Source organism: Schistocerca cancellata, chromosome 10 (genome assembly GCF_023864275.1).
Source record: "Schistocerca cancellata isolate TAMUIC-IGC-003103 chromosome 10, iqSchCanc2.1, whole genome shotgun sequence".
Lineage (NCBI taxonomy): Eukaryota > Metazoa > Arthropoda > Insecta > Orthoptera > Acrididae > Schistocerca > Schistocerca cancellata.
The window spans coordinates 14,659,187-14,681,085 of record NC_064635.1 but is presented as its reverse complement, the minus strand read 5'-3'; the positions used below and the strand labels follow the sequence as shown (position 1 = coordinate 14,681,085).

Below are 21,899 nucleotides of genomic sequence, written 5' to 3'. Positions count from 1 at the left end.
TAGTGTGAATGAATATGGTTCCCAACTGCATTTAAAGGAGGCAGATTATTTCATGTACATATAAGTCTTTTGTTAATTATTTGCAAGACCATATATTGCAATTGAATTATTTATCAAAGCCCAACACATTGATAATTAGCAGCTGACAGTATGGATTTAAGGTTGAAGTGGCTGTGCATTAGCATTGTTCCCATGTTGCAAATTTAAGTTCCACATAAAGAAGTTAGTTATACCTGCTTGTTCTTTAGATGCATCCCTTTGTGTACAAGACATCAGTAGAGCAAGTGGTCAAAATTTGGGCTGCTATTTGCCATTTAAGCCAGAACTTACATTCTATTGAAAAATAAGTCTAAGTATGTTGTAGTAACGAATACTTTGAAATGTCCTGATTTAAACTATTATGGCGAGATGTAACATAATCTCACTATTTTTTTTTTTTATTTTAAAAATATTGGTTAGTTGACACAACAGTGTTGAGATCTTAAAATATTCAGATATTAGTGAAAAAGCTAGTGTCTAGCTTGTTGTTTTCAGCAGGGCAGTCTAAATCACTCAGGTTGTTATCAAGTGGTGCAGTTGATTCATCTGCCTGGGATTCATCTTATCTTCTTGCTTTTTTTGTTCATTGCCATTTGTATCTGTTATTTATTTATTTCTATACTTTCGCAACCTCCACTTTTTGAATGAGATGTCACTTTCTTTTTCGAACTTCGGTATGTTCTTTGCAGCATTTCATTTGGAAGGATTAGTAGAAATTTCTTCTTTGGTAAAAACCTTTTGTGACATCGTTTTGTAAGGAGCATTAGTTATCAGGATAGGTCCTACAGCTTTATGTCCTCGGTTGCTATTTACTTTGTGTGACGTGGGAATAGGAGCAGTGTTGTATGGGCTAACTGCTGATGTATACCTGTTGGGTTGAGGGTAATGAATGGGATTTACCCAGCGTATGACTATCTAAAGTAGACTGAAGGTAATAATGAAATTACAATGAAATCCAGACCTTAAGCTGCTTACAGGCGTTGATAAATATCAACGGCGCCAGTTGAAAATGTGTGCCCTTACTGAGACTTGAACCTGTGATCTACTGTTTACATGGCAAATGCTCTATCCGACTGAGCCACTGAGGACACAGAAGACAGTGCGACTGCAGGGACTTATGTCAGGCACACTCCCTGTGAGACCCACACTTCCAACTTACTTTCCATACACTACATTTGTAGTGCCCCTGCCTGCCATACTCATTACTCGTGGCAGTCAGTCTACCAAATCCCATAAGAGTTTGGGCAATGTGAGTGCATATGCACTGAAGAAGATCATTGGCCAGTAAGCCCTATCTATATGAAGATGGTATCTGTTCTTTTGGACATGTCCAAAAGAATAGATACCATCTTCATATAAAGGTAATAAGGTTGTCCCAATAGTTTTACCACTGGCTGGGGGAATCACCTTGCTCACACCTGTTTCAAACCATTTCTTCTTCATGTCCTGTGGAATGTATTTTAGCTTCTTCCTTGGAATTTTAGGAAGAAAACAGCACAGGATAGTCGAATTGACAAAATGGTACAAAATCCGGCTACAGCCCAAATTTAGATTACACATAATAGCCCGAATTTAGGCCATTACTAGTACATAATTTCTAGATTAATTAGAAAACAGTGAAAAATAGTTGCTATTAAAACTGAAAATATTCTGAAAGCAAAGATTTTACCCTTAACACTGCATACTAGAGAGGACTATCCATAAACACATAAATTGGATGAAAAAATAATGAATGCTTAACTGCAAAAGTTTTAGGATGGTCCAAATAGAGTATATGTTGACTACAATCTCGTGGGATGGTGAACTGTTGTGACAGTTATATAGAACAACTGAAGTGGCCTGAAACACTGTTTTACATTGTTTGTGCTAGACTGCAGCACCAAATTTCTAGGTAGCCCAAATTTAGGCCATATCCAAAATTTGGACTGCTTCCTTTAATGCTTTTATTGATTTAATTGGAGGAAAAATGATTTAGAGAGATGCACAAAAAAATTGATTTTTCTGCGTGCACTCTGAGACTGTCATCAGCATAACTGCATAAAATGTTCTTAGTTTCCATGCTGCCTCAATTGAGATAAAATTCTTAATTTTTCAGCAACTGTCTCTGCCATCATTCCCAGGGGTTAAAACTTCTGACTGCCAGGATGAGTCAAGGGTTCTGTCCTGTATGTGCAAGGCAGTGGCAGAGGCCATATCCTGTTCTTGCCCAAAGTATTACAATGATAAGCAAAACTTTACAGAACTGCTTGGAGAATTAAAATATACTTCCTGTATTAGTCTTCAGCCAGCCAGATATTGATGGTTAAAATACCGTGAAATGAAGAACTCGCATGAAGGAAATTTTTAGGTGTGGGAGAGACATGTTCATGCCTTTAGGAATAAAAGCTGTAATATTGCTTCTGTGGTTAGAACTTGTACACAAGTACAGTTTGTTTAATAGTGATATTGCTTGGCATACTTCATGAAAGGAGGCTAGTACTTAATTTCAGTGGAAACTTTTTTCTCCTGTTGTATAACAGTCATCTTACACTTAAATTAATGCATTTAGAGTTGTGTTTAATTTTTATGTCTTTTTGTTGAACTGGGTGTTTGTTGATAAGATAATGGCATGGACAGACAAGTTATTACATGTCCAATCTTCATTATGAGGTAAAAAATCAGAGCAGAATTAATAATGAAGACAGGAGCAGTAAAAATATCACATCATTAATCCTAATGGTACTAATGGAAAATAATAGGTGTAGGTCCTGACCCTTTACATGGAATCTTCACAGTGTTTACCTGGAATGATTTGAGAAAGTGCTCAAATCACTGTGGCTGGACCAGATAAACAAATCTTCAGATTTTTTTGTTTGAGCAGAATTTTTACTAGTCAATTTGGCTAGTAAATTACATTTACTATCTCCAAAAATAAGTAGCCCAAGATAACTTACATATAAGGCAGTATTTTCACAATTCCATAAGGATTTACATTCTAAAAACATAGGTGAGTAACCGTAGAATAGGTATTTGTCAGGAGAAAAGACTGCAACTGGGGTTTGAAAATCTGCAGTATGTCACTAACAATTTTAAACTCTCGTGGAATATGTGTAACGGGTGTAATTACTTGGTGTTTCTTTTCTTGTAACATCTCCGGTGGTGGCAATAGACAATTTAGTACAGTTTTGGATGTAGATGAGCACTTGTAAATTGCTGGAATTGTCGTCCTGAGAGAGGCACATACAAAAGGCACATACAAAAATGAACAAGTAAATGTCAACTCTCTGCTTTGAGAACTGCGGTAGTCCCATAGTTGAGAGAAAGTCAGTTAGCGGTTAAGAAAAGTGAAGAAAATATTACAATGGAAAGTCCATGATGGCTACAAGAAAGATTAGTTTCCATGACCACTCACCTATGGCTGATTGATACGGGGCACGTTCACACACTTAATAACTTGGAATTCATTTTGTTGACGCTTCTTGAGCACAGATTTCAGCAGTAATCCATTACAGGAATTTGATTAAAGGTAGATACCATTTCTGTGACTGTCACAAATTAGAGCATTATTGAGCTCTACAAATATTTAGAAAGATAATTTAAAACTGGTGTTCTGATGATGTTTTAGTATTCACTCTTCTCTTACTACAGAAACCTCTAAAAATCCAGGTTTTCACATCTTGTAACTGAGTTATCTTCATTATACATTGACGAATACAGTAGTGGAGGTAAAGTCTGTGCTGTGAATAGCTGCTTTTTGGGGGAACATTATTCCAGATAACTCTTTTATGATAACATTACTTTGTACATACAGGGCTATTACAAATGATTGAAGCGACTTCATAAATTCACTGTAGCTCCATTCATCGACATATGGTCACGACACACTACAGATACATAGAAAAACTCATAAAGTTTTGTTCGGCTGAAGCCGCACTTCTGGTTTCTGCCGCCAGAGCGCTCGAGAGTGCAGTGAGACAAAATGGCGGCAGGAGCCGAGAGAGCATATGTCGTGCTTGAAATGCACTCACATCAGTCAGTCATAACAGTGCAACGACACTTCAGGACGAAGTTCAACAAAGATCAACCCACTGCTAACTCCAGCAATTCGCAATTCACCAAAAGTTAACGTGTTTTGTGCAATCTCCAGTTTAAAGTTTACGGCCCCTTTTTCTTCTGCGAAAAAAACGTTACAGGACACGTGTATCTGAACATGCTGGAAAATTGGCTCATGCCAGAACTGGAGACCGACAGCACCGACTTCATCTTTCAACAGGATGGTGCTCCACCGCACTTCCATCAAGATGTTCGGCATTTCTTAAACAGGAGATTGGAAAACCGATGGATCGGTCATGGTGGAGATCATGATCAGCAATTCATGTCTTGGCCTCCACGCTCTCCCGACTTAACCCTATGCGATTTCTTTCTGTGGGGTTATGTGAAAGATTCAGTGTTTAAACCTCCTCTACCAAGAAACGTGCCAGAACTGCGAGCTCGCATCAACGATGCTTTCGAACTCATTGATGGGGACATGCTGCGCCGAGTGTGGGAGGAACTTGATTATCGGCTTGATGTCTGCCGAATCACTAAAGGGGCACATATCGAACATTTGTGAATGCCTAAAAAAAAACTTTTTGAGTTTTTGTATGTGTGTGCAAATCATTGTGAAAATATCTCAAATAATAAAGTTATTGTAGAGCTGTGAAATCGCTTCAATCATTTGTAATAACCCTGTACCTGTAGACCTGTTCAGTTAGTGATCATAAAAAATTTGAAGAATTGCTGTGAACTAATATCTGCAGCTGTTGCTGTTTTTTTCCACATAGCTACAGTAATTCTGTGTAGTGATTTAACTGTAAAAGTAGAAATAATCTACAATTATCTGTACATATGTACTCTCTAATCTATAGAAAAAACCATAGACTTCTCAAGTAGCGACAATTGTGCCAAGATTTTTTCATATGTGGCACAGTTATTTATTTGTGCTACATTCATATAGGTTTAACAACATGGCTGTAACAACTATAACTGTGTATAATTAAATAGCGATCATCATCTTCCAGACTGAAAACATAACCTATAAATCCACTTTTACAAACATTTAAAAAATGTAATTTTATAGTGTTCGAATAAAAAAAACAAATACCCACTGTATGTGGTCGAGAAAATATAACGGCTACAGTTAAAAAAAAATAAATAAATAAAAATAAAAATTTAAAAAAAATCATACTACCACTGAAAGCAATGTAGTACAGGCTTAGCAAAGTGTATACCATTCAGAGGAATGTACAAGTGTATTTGCAGTCAGGAAGTAATGAAGTCAATAATATTCTTAACTTGCTCACAGTGTTGATGTACCAGACTGCAAGCAATTCCTCGTTGTACATATGTACAGTTAGTTGTCTCTGTGCAACCATTATATGTAACCCTAATCACACACACAGGAGGCTGACAATCTGTTAACAAGTTGTGTGTGCAAATTGTTACAGGGATGCCGCAGCAGAGAGTCGAAAGCGGAAGGCCGCCGCCTCGCCACCAGAGGAAGCAGCTGGAGTGTCAAAGAAGCCACGTACAGTGGATGCTGCCAACGGTGATGCCGAACCCCTGCGAGCATTCATGTCGAGATACATGGCCAACGTGTGTGAAACATACAATGCCATGTTGCACATATTTGAGTATCTCAAGGTGCAAGAAGTGCTACGTGCTGCGAGGGTCTGCCGACTTTGGTGTAGCGTAGCTACGCATGATTCACTGGTAAGTACAAAGCAAATAAGAAACTGTCAGATTGTAGATAGTAGTGGTCGTCGTGTCCCCCCCGCCCACACCACCAGTTGAAATAAAGTTGAGCTTACAAGTGATGCATATAATATGTTAGTGACCTCTCGTGTCTCAAGATTTAAATCTTCAGGAATACATATCAAAAATTAATCAGTGAAATGTGCAAAAAGATAGCAGGAGACGAAATTGAATAAACTAAGAAACACAATGCATAAAATTGAGTGACTAGAATATCTCTTGTTTGTTTGTTGACTTCAAAGTGTGGAAATGTGCCTCTCTGTTCATGTCAACTGTAAAACTTTCTGGCGTCAATAGCATACCGCTAAAACATTGAAAAGCAATTCTTAAACAACCAAAGGTCATGCTAGAGCTCCTTTTAGCGAGTGTGGGGCCTGGAATCACTTTCTAAAGTGTCTTCTTAAATGAAAGGTTCTGAAGAATAGGCTTTCTATACTCCAGCAACTTGAGTAGTAACATTGTATGTAATCTTTCCGAAATCTACGAATGCTGTAAATGTGGGTTTATCTTTCTTCAATCTATCTTAAGTTGTAAGGTGGTCAGTATTGTTTCATGTGTTCCTAAACATCTAGGGAACTGAGACAGATCTTCCCTGGTATTGGCATCCTTTATGAATAATCACTTTCCTTTCAGGAATAGAGCGTATTGTGATGATGAGAGGCATGGCAGACTCCAAAATATACAAAGTGTTGGGAATTACCCCTTACACTCCAGAGAGCAGACCAAAGGTGTCTCTGTGTTCTTTTTTAAAAATCACTGCCACTCGGGGCCACAGAAAATGATGTCTTTGTGAAACTAATGAGGCCACTGACCAACAATTAGGATATACATTAAAACATAACTGTTTTCATTCTAATATATTTACATAAGCATTGCAATACAAAACTTTCACTGTGTGATATTTTTTGTAACTGCAGGGTGAACTATTTCCATCCTCATTTCACTCGAATTGTCTACAAATGAATCGTTGTCATCATCAAAATCGTTGTCACTTTTGATTTCACTTAGAAATTCCTCTAAAAGCTCTACAATCTCTCCCACAGAAAGAACTGTGCACCAACAGCTAACCATTTGGCACCCACTAATTTCACCGTAATAATTACAACCATTCTCTCAACACAACTGCTACAGTTAAATACCCAAGTTAACACAGGTTGGCATAGATGGCAGTAGTACGAAACATTGATGCCTAGTACAGCAAGATTTAAGAATGGAGCATGTGAGAATTACAAAAAATTGTGTCAAATGAGGCTCGACATCGGAGTATTTTGCAATGTATTTTGAGCGCTTTTCTTCGTTGTAGTGAGAAGGGTTTAAGGACTGAATCAGCAAATAAGTGTGTGCCCACCTTCCTCTGCTTGGCTCTCATTGAACTGTTGTGATTTCACCAACCTGCTGAACTGATGTAGAAAAGAAATCAACAGCTGATTAGATTCGTTATAAACTTTCAACATCCTTTGATATGGAAGATGAAGACTTCAGGAAGAGTGAAGCATTAATGTCTTGCTGGACCAGTAAAGTGTGATGAAGGGTAGGATAATGAGAAATCTGTTACGAATATAAAAGTAATTTTGATTTGGCCTAGATCATGGAGATCTTTTGTCATCTTCACAACATAACAGCAGTTTTTATTTTATGTAATACCATTAAACCCCTGATTCTGTAAAGAATTGCATTCCAATGTATAAAACAGCATAAAACTTTTGATTACTTTACAAATTGAGATAATGTGTTAAATATTTGACTTTAAGGATGTAAGTGAGGAAAAGTTCAGGAAAGGGCTGAAATTATGCTTAAAGTTCTTTGAAAGTCACTAAGTGCTCTCAATATGAAACATTGGATGAATGTGGCATATATAATTTATGCTACATTTTAAGTAAAAGCTAGTTTTTCGTGAATCTCAATGTATGTGATGTCGTGTCTTCTGAACTCTTTGTCTTACAGATATACAATTTTGCAGGTGCATTCAGAGGTATATGGGAATACTGTCTGCAAACTGTGTTGTGAATAGGTAGTAAAGAAGTAATAAATTAAAACATTATGCCTGATTGTGAAATTTGTCTGCGTGAACAGCAAAAATGTAGTAAGCAATTTACCTTTTTCTTTCACCAATTTGGGGGGGGGGGGGGGGGTTATTATTATTGGCATGTATTTTCCAGAACACTTAAACAATGGAAAATCCAGGATTGAATGTAACAATATTATGAGAAGGAAAGTTGCTACTCACCATATAGCGGAGATGCTGAGTCGCAGATAGGCACAACAAAAAGACTCACAATTGTAGCTTTTGGCCATTAAGGCCTTCGTCAGCAATATATAAAAACAAAGATGATGTGACTTAATTCTAGCTTTCGCAACAAACGGTTGCTTCATCAGGAAAGAGGGAAGGAGAGGGAAAGACGAAAGGATGTGGGTTTTAAGGGAGGAGTCATTCCAATCACGGGAGCGGAAAGACTTACCTTAGGGGGAAAAAAGGACAGGTATACACTCGCGCGCGCGCACGCACACACACACACACACACACACACACACACACACACACACACACACACACATATCCATCCGCCCATACACAGACACAAGCAGACAAGCTTGAATTTTGTGTGTATGTTTGTGTTTGTGTGTCTATCAATCTGCCAGCACTTTCGTTTGGTAAGTCACATCATCTTTGTTTTTAGATATATTTTTCCCACGTGGAATGTTTCCCTCTCTCTCTCTCTCTCTCTCTATCTCTCTCTCTCTCTCTCTATCTATATATAAATATATATATATATAGTTATAATAGAAGGAAACATTCCACGAAGGAAAAATATACCTAAAAACAAAGATGATGTGACTTACCAAATGAAAGTGCTGGCAGGTCGACATTCCACATGGAATGTTTCCCTCATATATATATATCTTTCCTGATGAGGCAACAGTTTGTTGCGAAAGCTTGAATTTTGTGTGTATGTTTTTGTTAGTTTGTGTGTCTGTCGACCTGCCAGCACTTTCATTTGGTAAGTCACATCATCTTTGTTTTTAGGTATATATATATATATATACAAAGATGATGTGACTTACCAAACGAAAGCGCTGGCACGTCGATAGACACACACACAAACAAACACAAACATACACACAAAATTCTAGCTTTCGCAACCAACGGTTGCTTCGTCAGGAAAGAGGGAAGGAGAGGGAAAGACGAAAGGATGTGGGTTTTAAGGGAGAGGGTAAGGAGTCATTCCAATCCCGGGAGCGGAAAGACTTACCTTAGGGGAAAAAAGGACGGGTATACACTTGCGCACACCCACACACACACACACACTTGCGCACACACACACACACACACACACACACACACACACACATATCCATCCACACACATACAGACACAAGCAGACATATACAGAGGCAAAGAGTTCGGGCAGAGATACAAACATACACACAAAATTCAAGCTTTCGCTTGTCTGCATGGGACAGGTTACACCGGTGTAAAACCTGTCCCATGCACCCTCTCCCCATATATTTTTATTTTCATTTTCATTTCAGCCTCATGTTACACTTTCCACCTTCTAATACCATGTCACCCTCACAACACCTCCACAACGACCCCATTAAGTTTTATTTACATTCTCTCTGCAAACATGCCTTCGCCCTAGCCAGATTACACTCCCATATTTTATTTTCTCAGGCTTGTCTGACATTTGGCATTACCCCCAAAGGCCTCACACTTAAAGTTCCCATCTCTGGCTGCAACCCTTCTTTCCATCAGTCCCTATACCAGTTCCAAACTGAACAATCCATTGCCCTCACCCACCTAATCCTTCACCTACACATCAACTCAGCCAATGAACACACCCGTCAACTCTTATCCTTAATAAAAGTCCTCAATCTTCTCTCTCCCACATCCACACCGACTGTTCAGAGCATCTTCCTACAGGCCAACCGCAAATTAGAATCCACCTTAAAAAACTATCCAATCTCCTGGTTTCCCACCTCCGGAAAGGCAACTCACTCACCCTTCACAACCTTTCCAGCAAACCTCAACCTCCTCTCATTGCACACAAACCCAGTCTCTCCCATCTACTCAGTCTCCCACTTCCAGCTCCACTCTCTCCAAAACCTCAAAATTCCAATCAATACAGTACAGTCTGGAACCACAACACCCTAATTCAGTAGTTAACCTTTCCTCCAAACCTCTCTCCCAATCCGAAACCTCTGTCCTATCCAAAGGCCTCACCTTCAGCCCCACTCCCATATTCAACCAAACAGCCCTCGTCAAAGATTTACTGTCCTACACTCGTACTCTCTGCTGGAAATATCACTTTGCCACGAAGAAAAATGATCCTAATCCTACTTCTAATGATCCAACTCCCCAAGACACTATCCAAATTGAACCCTGCCTGGAACAGTTCCGTCCTCCGTCACAGCGGGACCCACCTCCTCTTCCTCAAAATCACCCCCTCCAAACCTTCCAGGAATTTCTGACTTCCAGCCTTGCCTCTCAATCCTTCATAAAAAAACCTTAATCATACTCCCAACATAACCACTGCTGACGCCCAAGCTATCCATGATCTGAAGGCTGACCGTTCCATCGTCATTCTTCCGGCGGACAAGGGTTCCACGACAGTTGTACTTGATCGTCGAGAGTATGTGGCTGAGGGACTGTGTCAGCTTTCAGACAACACCACATACAAAGTTTGCCAAGGTAATCCCATTCCTGATGTCCAGACAGAGCTTCAAGGAATCCTCAGAACCTTAGGCCCCCTACAAAACCTTTCACCTGACTCCATCAACCTCCTGACCCCACCGACACCCCGCACCCCTACCTTCTACCTTCTTCCTAAAATTCACAAACCCAATCATCCCGGCCGCCCCATTGTAGCTGGTTACCAAGCCCCCACAGAATGTATCTCTGCCTACGTAGATCAACACCTTCAACCCATTATATGCAGTCTCCCATCCTTCATCAAAGACACCATCACTTTCTTGAACGCCTGGAATCCTTACCCAATCTGTTACCCCCGGAAACCATCCTTGTAACCATTGATGCCACTTCCTTATACACAAGTATTCCGCACGTCCAGGGCCTCGCTGCGATGGAGCACTTCCTTTCACGCCGATCACCTGCCACCCTACCTAAAACCTCTTTCCTCATTACCTTAGCCAGCTTCATCCTGACCCACAACTTCTTCACTTTTGAAGGCCAGACATACCAACAATTAAAGGGAACAGCCATAGGTACCAGGATGGCCCCCTCGTATGCCAACCTATTCATGGGTCACTTAGAGGAAGCCTTCTTGGTTACCCAGGCCTGCCAACCCAAAGTTTGGTACAGATTTATTGATGACATCTTCATGATCTGGACTCACAGTGAAGAAGAACTCTAGAATTTCCTCTCCAACCTCATCTCCTTTGGTTGCATCAGATTCACCTGGTCGTACTCCAAATCCCATGCCACTTTCCTTGACGTTGACCTCCACCTGTCCAACGGCCAGCTTCACACGTCCGTCCACATCAAACCCACCAACAAGCAACAGTACCTCCATTATGATAGCTGCGACCCATTCCACATCAAACGGTCCCTTCCCTACAGCCTAGGTCTTCGTGGCAAACGAATCTGCTCTAGTCCGGAATCCCTGAACCATTACACCAACAGCCTGATAACAGCTTTCGCATCCCGCAACTACCCTCCCGACCTGGTACAGAAGCAAATAACCAGAGCCACTTCCTCACCCCCTCAAACCCAGAACCTCCCACAGAAGAACCACAAAAGTGCCCCACTTGTGACAGGATACTTTCCGGGACTGGATCAGACTCTGAATGTGGCTCTCCAGCAGGGATACGACTTCCTCAAATCCTGTCCTGAAATGAGATCCGTCCACCTAACCTTCGTAACCTCTTAGTTCATCCCTATGAAATCCCCAAACCACCTTTCCTACCCTCTGGCTCCTACCCTTGTAACTGCCCCCGGTGTAAAACCTGTCCCATGCACCCTCCCACCACCACTTACTCCAGTCCTGTAACCCGGAAGGTGTACACGATCAAAGGCAGAGCCATGTGTGAAAGCACCCACGTGATTTACCGACTGACCTGCCTACACTGTGACGCATTCTATGTGGGCATGACCAGTAGCAAACTGTCCATTCGCATGAATGGACACAGGCAGGCAGTGTTTGTTGGTAATGAGGATCACCCTGTGGCTACCGTATTTACTCAAATCTAAGCCGCACTTTTTTTCCGGATTTTCTAATCCAAAAAACCGCCTGCGGCTTAGAATCGAGTGCAAAGCAAGCGGAAGTTCTGATAAATGTTGGTAGGTGCCGCCACAACTAACTTCTGCCATCGAATATATGTAGCGCAACACAGGCATGCTTTGCAGGCACAAAGATAAATACCGGCGCCAAAACCTCTGCGTCAGTAAATAAATGTAAAAAAAAGGAGGAAGACGAGCTTTTTTCTCCGCCCCAAGTTTCGACCACTGCATTTTCATACAGTATCCAACGAAGTAAATACAAATTCCGTATTGTTCATCTTCGAATGTAGCAGCATTCCAATGTACTACGAAAATCCGACTGACAAGACTTTGGGAGGTTTGTCAATATGGCCAACTCTACGTTCTGAATATTTTCATACCTGTGAGAAGAGATGGTTGCTAATAGGAACTTTTATGAATTGTGAATCACATGCAGTATTCTCTTATAAGAATAATACGAATATAAACATTTTGCCATGTATTGTTTCGTGTTTGCTGCTATCTCACTTAAATCCTGTCTGCCTAATAAACTACGAAACTAGAGTGAGACAACAGCAAACATGTAAGAATATACATATCATGTCATGTTTATATTCGTATTATTCTTATGCCTGATAGTGATACAGTCAGAAATGAAGCACGGTAGTTGACTAGATTTTTAAATCTAAGATGACTCTAATTGCTGTGCAGAATGTAATGTACTAAAGAGGCGCCTGCAAAGATTTTCAAATGGAGAAAAATTTTCGCTAAACTCTCCTTCAGAACATCTATCATACGCAGTCTATTATTTGGTTCTTGTTGATCATTATCGAAGAAAGCAGCAGTGTGAGTAACAACAGATAGCAGTCTCTTGCCGTTGTTTCGGTTATGAGACAGTTCCTCTCTTTTTTTTTATTTTTTATTGTAAGCCAAGCAAGCCATGCCGCGACAAACAATGCATGACTCAGTACAGTAATGCATTTTCAGCTCAGAGTGACGTAAACACCTATAACAAAGAGAACGGCACTTGTCACATCAAAGAAAAATATGCAATCAAGACAAAGCCAGACGAAGCACGTGAAAAAGGAAGAGTACCCGTATAAATACGGACGGAGCGCCTGACGCATAGCAATGGCTACCTGGTTAAGCTTAACTGCTGAGCTTACGACTCGAACCAAACTACTGTAGCTGTATTGTCATTCATTCAACCGAAATTGTGTCTCATATTGCAATGGACCAACTTTGTTTCGATTTGGAGGTGCGGCCTAAAACTTTTCTCTCCTTTTGAATTTCGAGTCTCAAATTCATCCCTAACAACAGGCCTAATATCAGCATATTTCGAGGAGTGCCACGCATATTTAATAAAATTCTGAAATCGTGGGGAGGAAAATTGATAATGTACTACTGATTGCAGCTTGAGAATATTGTCACGGTGATAGACAGGAAATTGCAGTGATCAGCACACAATAATTTTCTCTGTTAGTTTTCTGTAAAATGCCTTCCACTGGCGGAAAAATTCTCTGTCTAAAGGTTGAATTACGTTGGTCGTGCCTGGTGGAATCTGAAGCATCTCTACTTCTTTGTCAGGGTGGGCTCGAAATACAGATTTTAATGAATCAGACCTTTTATGACCTGACCACGAATCTAGAAGGAGAAGAGATTTGTTCCCGCAGATCGGAAGAAAAGCATGACGCATGAAAAGTGTAACGTTTTCGTTTCCCATTTTTCCAGACTTTGATGCGTCTACTACAAGACTGTTTGCGTAGAACATTGTTCTTTTGACACGTGGTCCAAAACGTCCAGTTGGTTCTTGAAGACACACATATATTTGAGGCAGCAATGAACCACCCAGACTAATTATGGGCATTATAGTGTATGAATGGGTGAGCGCAGTCGTGGACTGTGCAATCGCCTCAATATGTTATTCTCTTTTGAATGGCAGTGTTCTCTTCACACGCATTTCTTTTTGAAAACCTGACTGATCTGCATTGTACACGTATGATTCACTAAAACTACTGATCTTATTTTTTGCATTCGTAAGAAAAGCTTCTATCATTTCGATTTGTGTCACTTCATTTTCCGACCTGTTTCTCGATACAAATTTTCTTATTTTTCTTGCCACAATTTTATGTGATCTTTTGAAGCGACTAATCCAACTTTGAGAAGCTGTAAATTCTTTAGCGCCTATCGCTTTGTCAATCTCTAACGCCCAATCACGCAAAGTTGTATTGCTCACACCAAATGACTGTTGTCTGGCATCGGGAAATAGCTCAAAAAGTCGCGCATTTATCTCCGTCGCAATTTCCAGTCGACTATTACGTCGTCGAGCGACTTGCTTTTTCCATCTATACAATTCACGTTCACGTTCAAAACGGACAAAGCGATACTTATTTTGAACAGTACTGACACGTAGGCGTTTCTTACCACTTTCGTTCAACCAATACGTCACCGCTTTTTCTTTGTCTGATAAGGTAATTGTAGTTGCTGGTGTTACTTTCGGAGATAATTGATGATGGTACGTGGCACTATCACTCGAAGAGTCTTCATGAGTGCAACTTTCGTCGGTGTCTTCGCCGTCTGTAGAGTCACAGTCTGCAATATCGAGTGTTCCAGTTGATTCTAGCCACATTTCTGCGCCATTTACATGCTCGTCTAGAAGTTTAACAACCATGTCGCACAACACATAGTCTTCACGCGTGTTTTCTGTTGATTGCTTCATTTGGCGTCTGTGGTATATCTCCATGGCAAGCAGCAAACCATTTACAAGGTTCGCCATCACCTGTGAGGGGAGATTGAATGTTCACCGTAAAGTAGCTTGCGGAGTATAGATGAACATGTACAGAACGTCTTTCATATCTCTAACGAGTTTCAGGACGGTATGTTTCGAAATACGTACCAGAAATTAAAAGGACGTGCATGCCACAGAAACGAATATTCGTTTCCCCTTTCCATCAAAAGCTTGCAGCGATATTCCTCTTTAGTGAACGCCGCGATAAGACGGCCGCTCTTCCCGACCATGCGCACAACGCTCGTGGCTCGCCATTTCCAGGGGTGGCCAGCCGTCACTGCAAGCGCCAAGCAGGAAACACAGCCATGTTCGTGATTTTTTTTAGGTGACTTCCAGTTCATCTCAGCAGCTACAATTTTGCATACGGACCTTTTGCACAGTTAAATAACAGTGCTAAAAAAATCAATACATGTTTCGGCATGACAAGTCTGACCATTCCCTTGTTAGTCATTTAGTTAACTCCATCTGCTATAGATTGTTCATTTGATTCTTTTCAAAATAATGTGGAACCAGTCAGTTTATTACCTATGAATGCATGATACCTTTGTATTTATGCTCACAGGCTCGCTGTTTAAATAATTGTCTGTGGAAAGGATGTCAATTCAGATTTAAAATTTACTTTTCTTCTTTTTGAAAATTTTGTCATATTGGATAAAAAATCAAGAATTTTTGTTGCCATATATTGCACACTTTTCTGAGTAGTTGCACACTTATGATTAGTAACAGATTCCCCCTCCCCTCCAACCCCTAAATCCTTCATCTAATGTTGTACCTGTCATTTTCTTAATTTTTTATAAAATTTCATTATTAAATTGAACATATGACAGTGATAACACTGCACTGTTTATTGCAAAAAAATACTTATTTCATAAGGGATTACACAGAACATTATACCATAAGACAGCAGTAAGTTGGCATATGCCAGGTAGATCAACAGGATGACCTCCCCCCCCCCCCCCCCCCCCCCCCATGATTACCAGTGAACACAGATGGTTAACTATTTGAGGAGCTCAAAAATGTTTCATCAGTATCGTCATTTAGATATTGAGGACATTCCTCTCTATTAATTGACCTGTGTTTGTGTGCAGAATTTGTTGTTGATGTTACTGTATTTGTTTGACATAACTAATTGAACTGTGAACATTTAATTAAGGTGGGAGTTATTATGAAGCCATTGAAGGCCATTATTGAGAATTTATGTACGAGTATTCAGTATGTTTTTGTCTTCAATATGAAGACCAGCTTGATGCAGCTTTCCACATTAGTCTTATCTTGTGCAAATCTTTCCATATCTGCATAACTGCTGCAGCCTATGCCCATTTCAAACTACTTACAGTAGTCAAGCCTTTTCCTCGGTCTACAACTTTTATCCCCACGCTTCCCTCTATTGCCGAATTATCTATTCCTCAATACCCAAGAAAGGTCCTGCAACTGATCCCATGTTATACTCAACGTGTGCCGCAAAATTCATTTCTCCCAGATTCCATTCAGTACCTCTTCTTTAGTTATCTGATATACCCATCTAATCTCAGCATTCTTCTGCAGCACCACATTTCCAAAGCTATTCTCTTCTTGTCTGCATTGCTTACCACTCAAGTGTCACTTCTGTATAAAGCTATATGCCAAAAAAATACTTTCAGAAAATATTTAATTTAGTTCTGTATCAGTTTGAAGGTAGCTGGTGCAATAAATTACAGGTATAGCTTGAGGAGAACCTTTACAGTTCGAATACTTGCTTGGTGCCATAATTTTGGGGAAGACCAAGACATACCTCCCAAGTTTCCCAGTTTTCCCAGAAGATTTCCAGATTTTGGGGCAGTCTTGAGGTTTTCCAGATGAACATAATTTTTTTTCCAGATGTTCAACTACCAGGCTATTTCCCACCCATCGCATTCCAGGTTTGACTTTCAATAATAGCTGCTATTCTGAGATGCAAGCATTTGAAATTCGACAGAATGTCAACCGACAATATTATCGATAATCCCTTATCCCAGAATATTGCTGCGGTTTTGTCGCCAACTCTATGTGTTTGAAACACTGCTGGTGAAAGTTGATCGAACGTTCTATCGATAATCAAGTCTCACAGTTTATTGCTGCATTCTCTTTGTGCTTCAACTGCATGTTAGCGGGAAAGGTTTGTTTATGCTCACTTCTATGCGGTGTTTGCTGTTTGTTCTGGTATTCGTGCAATTGTGTGGTGAATTTTGGTGTGATTTAGTGTTTTGATGATGAGTTAAACTAAGAAACGATATCATCAGTCTTTCAGGGATTCATATTCTACTGAATTTCCGGATGTTATGCAATCACGGAAAGATGAAACACTCGTGTTCTGTTCCACGTGTTCGTGTGATATAATCATTGTTTACGGAGGAAGAACTGAATTAATAAATAATATGAAATCCTTTAAACATGTCTACAATATGAAAATGAAAGATAGCAGTAGGAAAATTGATTCATTTTGCAGGTTGATGACTCTGCTACTATTGAGAGTGAGAATTTGACAGACTATACCTAACGGGTTCGCTTTATGAGCATTCGTGGAGCTGATGGTGTTCCAAAGTACGATAGGTTATCCAGGCTAATGCTTTCTGTTTTGACTCTACCGCACAACAGTGCTGAGTGTGAGCGTGTGTTCTGCTTGGTGAACAAGAATCCCAATCACTTCAGGTCCTCCATGTAGAATGAAACTCTGGGATCCATTTCTGTTCTGAAAACAAGAATGAGCAGTCCATGTTACATGAATAATTTTCCTTCAAAATTTTTGAAGAAAGCTACTCATCTTCATCTCTCCTGTGCAACGTGTAATAGCAGAAAAGCTCATTTTTGTGTCGTGTGTAAACTGTTCCCAGTGTTAAGTGACAAAAAGTGAACCCTCATCAGCAAGTAACTTGTGTAAGTACCTAGTTCAGAGTTCGAAAATAGTGATCTTAAAATGTAACCTACATTATATGTGTTGACATTATCTGTAATCTCTTTCTGTTTAGTCTTTTCATGATATGTTTGAACACCTTGCAATGCATGCACCCGTTAAATTTTTTTGATTTGGGATCTTCTGGATTTCTGTTTTTGAAAGTTGGCAGTTATGCCATGAGCAGTACTCAAAATTTTCAGTCAGTTTTTGGATGTGTAGCTGGATAGCATCAACTTACACAGATTGCTGTAAGGATTTTAGCTGAAATATCAAAAGAATAGTTAATTTTGGCTCAATTGTACGCCTGAAAATTGGTTGGACATTCACTTCATCATTAGAACTTAAAGAACCACAGTTTTAGTAAATCTGTGAAAGTGATAGCTCTTTCATGAAATGTCCACATTATTTCGAGTGCAGCTACAGAAAATTGTGTGTGTCATTGAGGGATGCAACCTTTTTATCGTAATGTGTCACAATTACGCTTAACAGAAGCACTGCATTTTTTAGTAGCCCATGCTGCCATTATTCCTCGTTTCCTCTTTTGCAGTGGCAGACAGTACGGCTGAAAAATTCGCCTGTTGCTGACTGGAAAGGATGCGTGGCAACTTTGGCGAAGCGTGGCACTCGCCACCTGGACATGAGGAAGATGCTGGTGCCGGCGGGCCGTGCTGACGAGTGGTGGGCGGCGTTCTGTGCCAACATAGGCCGCGTGCCCTGCCTGGAGTCAGTAGAGCTCTGCCGCTGCCCCGCAGCCGTCGTTGAGCGTGTGGCTCAGCAGTGCCCCCAGCTCACGACACTGTCCGCGCTGTCCATTAAGTGAGTGAACGGTCTCTCTCCATTGGTCCTGAAGGTAGCATACAGATCTGGCTGCACCATTGGGTAAACTGGTTGATCTTCAAATAAAATGACAGTGTCTCAAATGCTGTATCAGCTCCCAATAATTTGGGAAAAGCATGATTACAGTAATGTACAGTGTACTTCACTGTTTACATACTGACATGTTCGCAGCTTTTTCTCAGTAGCCAAATACGCCTGTGGATACGTAGTAAAGGTTTTAGAATATTTGTTTGTATACTCTAGACTCTCGTTAATATAGTCATTCTTTGTATGTACACTGATCAGCCAGAACATTATGACCCTCATACCTAACAGCTGGTACATCCACCTTTGGCATGGATAACAATGGTGATGATGTATTGTGGCATGGAAGCAATGAGGCCCTGGTAGGTTGCTGGAGGGAGTTGGCACCACACACACACCACCACCACCCAATTCCTGTACATTCTGGGGAGGGGAGCTCTGACGTCATGTTCAATCACATCCCAGATGTGTTTGATTAGGTTCAGATCTTGCTGGTTTGGGGGGGGGGGGGGGGGGCGACATCTCATCAATTGGTACTCACCACTGAGTTCCTCAAACCACTCCATTATGCTCCAGACCTTGTGATGTGGCACATTATTGTGTTGAAAAATGCCACAGCCATCGGGAAACGTGATCGTCATGAAGGGTGTACATGGTCTGTAAGTAATGTATGATACTCCTTGGCTGTCATGGTGCCTTGCATGAGCTCCACTCGACCCGTGGATGCCACGGTGAATGTTCTCCATAGCCTGATGAAGCTGCCACCAGTTTGTCTCCATCTTGCAGTACAGGTGTCAAGAAGCAGTTTCCCTGAAAAATGAAGATATTGGGATCCATCAGATCATGCAGCGATCTGTCACTGTGCCAGTGTCCAGTGCTGATGATCACATGCCCATTTCAGTCATAGTCACCCATGTCATCGTCAGCTGCGAAGGCCCATCGTTTGGAGTGTGCGGTGCATTCTGTGCTCAGGCACACTTGTACTCTGGCCAGCATTAAAGTCTGATGTCAGTTCTGTCACAGTTCTCCGCCTGTCCTGTTTTACCAGTCTGCTCAGTCTACAGTGTCTGAAATCTGGAATGACAGGTGGCTGTCCAACCCCACGACATCTGAACTAGGTTTCACTACGGTTTTGCCAGTGTTGAAGACACTCACCAAGATCTACTCTAACACCCGACAAGTCATATACTTTCTGAAATGCTCGTACCGAGCCTTGGAGCCATCACAATCTGCCCTCAGTCAAGCTCAGATCAATCGCCCACCTTCCCCATTCTACAAACGGGCAGCACACTCCCTGATACTGCATGCTCTGTGCATGTGTCTGACCAGCAGTCATTCCTCGCCAGGTGACTCGGGTACTGCTTGGATGGGTTTATATCAATATTAGGTTGGTGGTCATGATGATATGGCTGCTCTGTGTGCGTGCGCGCGCACGCCAGATCAGCACAAGTGCCAGATTGTTGAAAGTGTATGAAATTTAGTTTCAGCATTTGGACTGTACTTTCTTTAATCCAAACATACATTCATTTTCATAGAAAACTTAGTCCTGAAGTGTGTACTGATACAGTAGTATCACTCTCTATGAAATGTCCTGAATTTATAGTTGTTGAAATGATGATACTTGATGGTGGCATCCGCTTTAGGAGCATTACATTGGTACTGCAAGTATCTAGTTGTTGCATGATGTACTCCAGAAAGGTGTCTGCAGCTCCTATCTCCCATGTCCTCTTCTTGATTACTTTCCTCCACACTTCTGATTATTTTTTCAACTGTTAATGTGTGGTCTCAGTTTTCTTCATTCAGCCACTTAACATAGTCTTACTCATAAATTTCTCGTCTTCCTGGAAGCTTGTGAAACATCTTAATGTAGCGTTGGCAATTGATTCCACTGTGACCGGCCCATTGCTGTGCTCATTATTGGCTCCAGCTGTGCATAAGTGGATGGCCATACTTTTCCACAGCTCTTCATTATGGTAGAATGCTGCACTTTACCCCATTCTTCCGCTGCACATTCATTGTACAAGGAGACAGGAAGTGCATGTCTGTAATGACATTTTAATTGATTGCAAAATTTCTTCAGCTCATTCCTCACAGCTGGTATAAATGTGATGTGGAACCACTGAGAGAACATTTCTCTTTCTATCATCACTTTCTTATGTGCAGAATGTTGCATTGTTAGTATTTCTTTTGCTGTGTTGAAAACAGTGGATATTCAGATTTAGCAATCAACATGAACAGTAGTTTATGACTGCCATTTGTGCTACAACATGCTAATAATATTACACTGTGTTTCTGTTGTTTGTTCATATGGATTCCTTCTCGTTGTTGGCAGCGAATTGTTTTTTCAAGGAAACATGTTATCAAAGAGGCCAGTTTCATCAGCCTTGTACAAGGCATCACCAGTTAAATCTTCTTCCTGTTTTATCTTCCTTACTTTCCTTACAAACTCTTCTGCATATTTTTCGCTAGTTGGGCAATTTTCCCCAGGGACTTTTGGCTGCTTCATGCTGTGTTATTTTTTCTGGTTTGATATCAACCCAAACAAGTTATTGCTGCCAAATTGTTTAAGTGCAAATGCTTTTTCCTTTGTTTATGGGTCACTGACTGGAATTCATTTACTATGTTGTATATCATCTGTAAACAGCTGCATCCATTTATTCCTTCGCACTCTTTCACACTACCTTGCATTTTCCCAACTTATTATCTATTTGGGTTGTGCACTGTCACATAGCATCTTCTTTCTTTTTGATGTCATAAGTTGTTGCCCATCCAATATTGTACTCTGCAGCTTTCTGCAGAGAACCTTGGTACAACTTACCTAAAATTTCGAGTTTCTACTTGAGGTATAGCGTAACATTTTTCTTTTTAGGAGCCGTGACACTGGTCTATAAATACAGTCACAATTTTAAATACGTATAGCATTGTTTTAACATTATAATTAACTAAAAACATTGTTGTGTACAATAATTAACTGTCATGCATGCGTAATTTGTGGGGATGTAAACCAGCTTACTGAGACGCAAGATTGCTGAGGGTCAGATTAGTGATAGTATAATGTATTTCAAAATGCCTTCGAACTGAAGATGCGTTAACTTCTTGCTCTTCACTGTTGACATGTCATCCATAACAATGAAGATAAACTGCAAAAATGTGTGTATTTTAGATGAATTGTGTAGGAAATACAATCTCAGTGTGTCAGTAGGAAGAACAAAATTACTAGCTTTCGGATGTAAAATTATAGTTAATAGGCAGAGATGTATGAAAATGTTGCATTTTGGACATCTCAGATATGGCGTCAGCTACCAGTGTGT

At 40.5% G+C, this 21,899-nt stretch overlaps 1 protein-coding gene across 4 annotated transcripts in view; it reads left to right on the top strand.

The window, feature by feature from the left end:
* The window catches only part of LOC126106893 (uncharacterized), a 206,511-nt gene that overhangs the window by 135,115 nt on the left and 49,497 nt on the right, over positions 1-21,899 (top strand). For all 4 annotated transcript variants that reach the window (XM_049913305.1, XM_049913306.1, XM_049913308.1 and 1 more), the window contains 2 exons: positions 5,505-5,769; positions 18,275-18,543. In XM_049913305.1, coding sequence (XP_049769262.1) covers positions 5,505-5,769; positions 18,275-18,543 — 534 coding nt within the window. The remainder of the gene's footprint in view (positions 1-5,504; positions 5,770-18,274; positions 18,544-21,899) is intronic.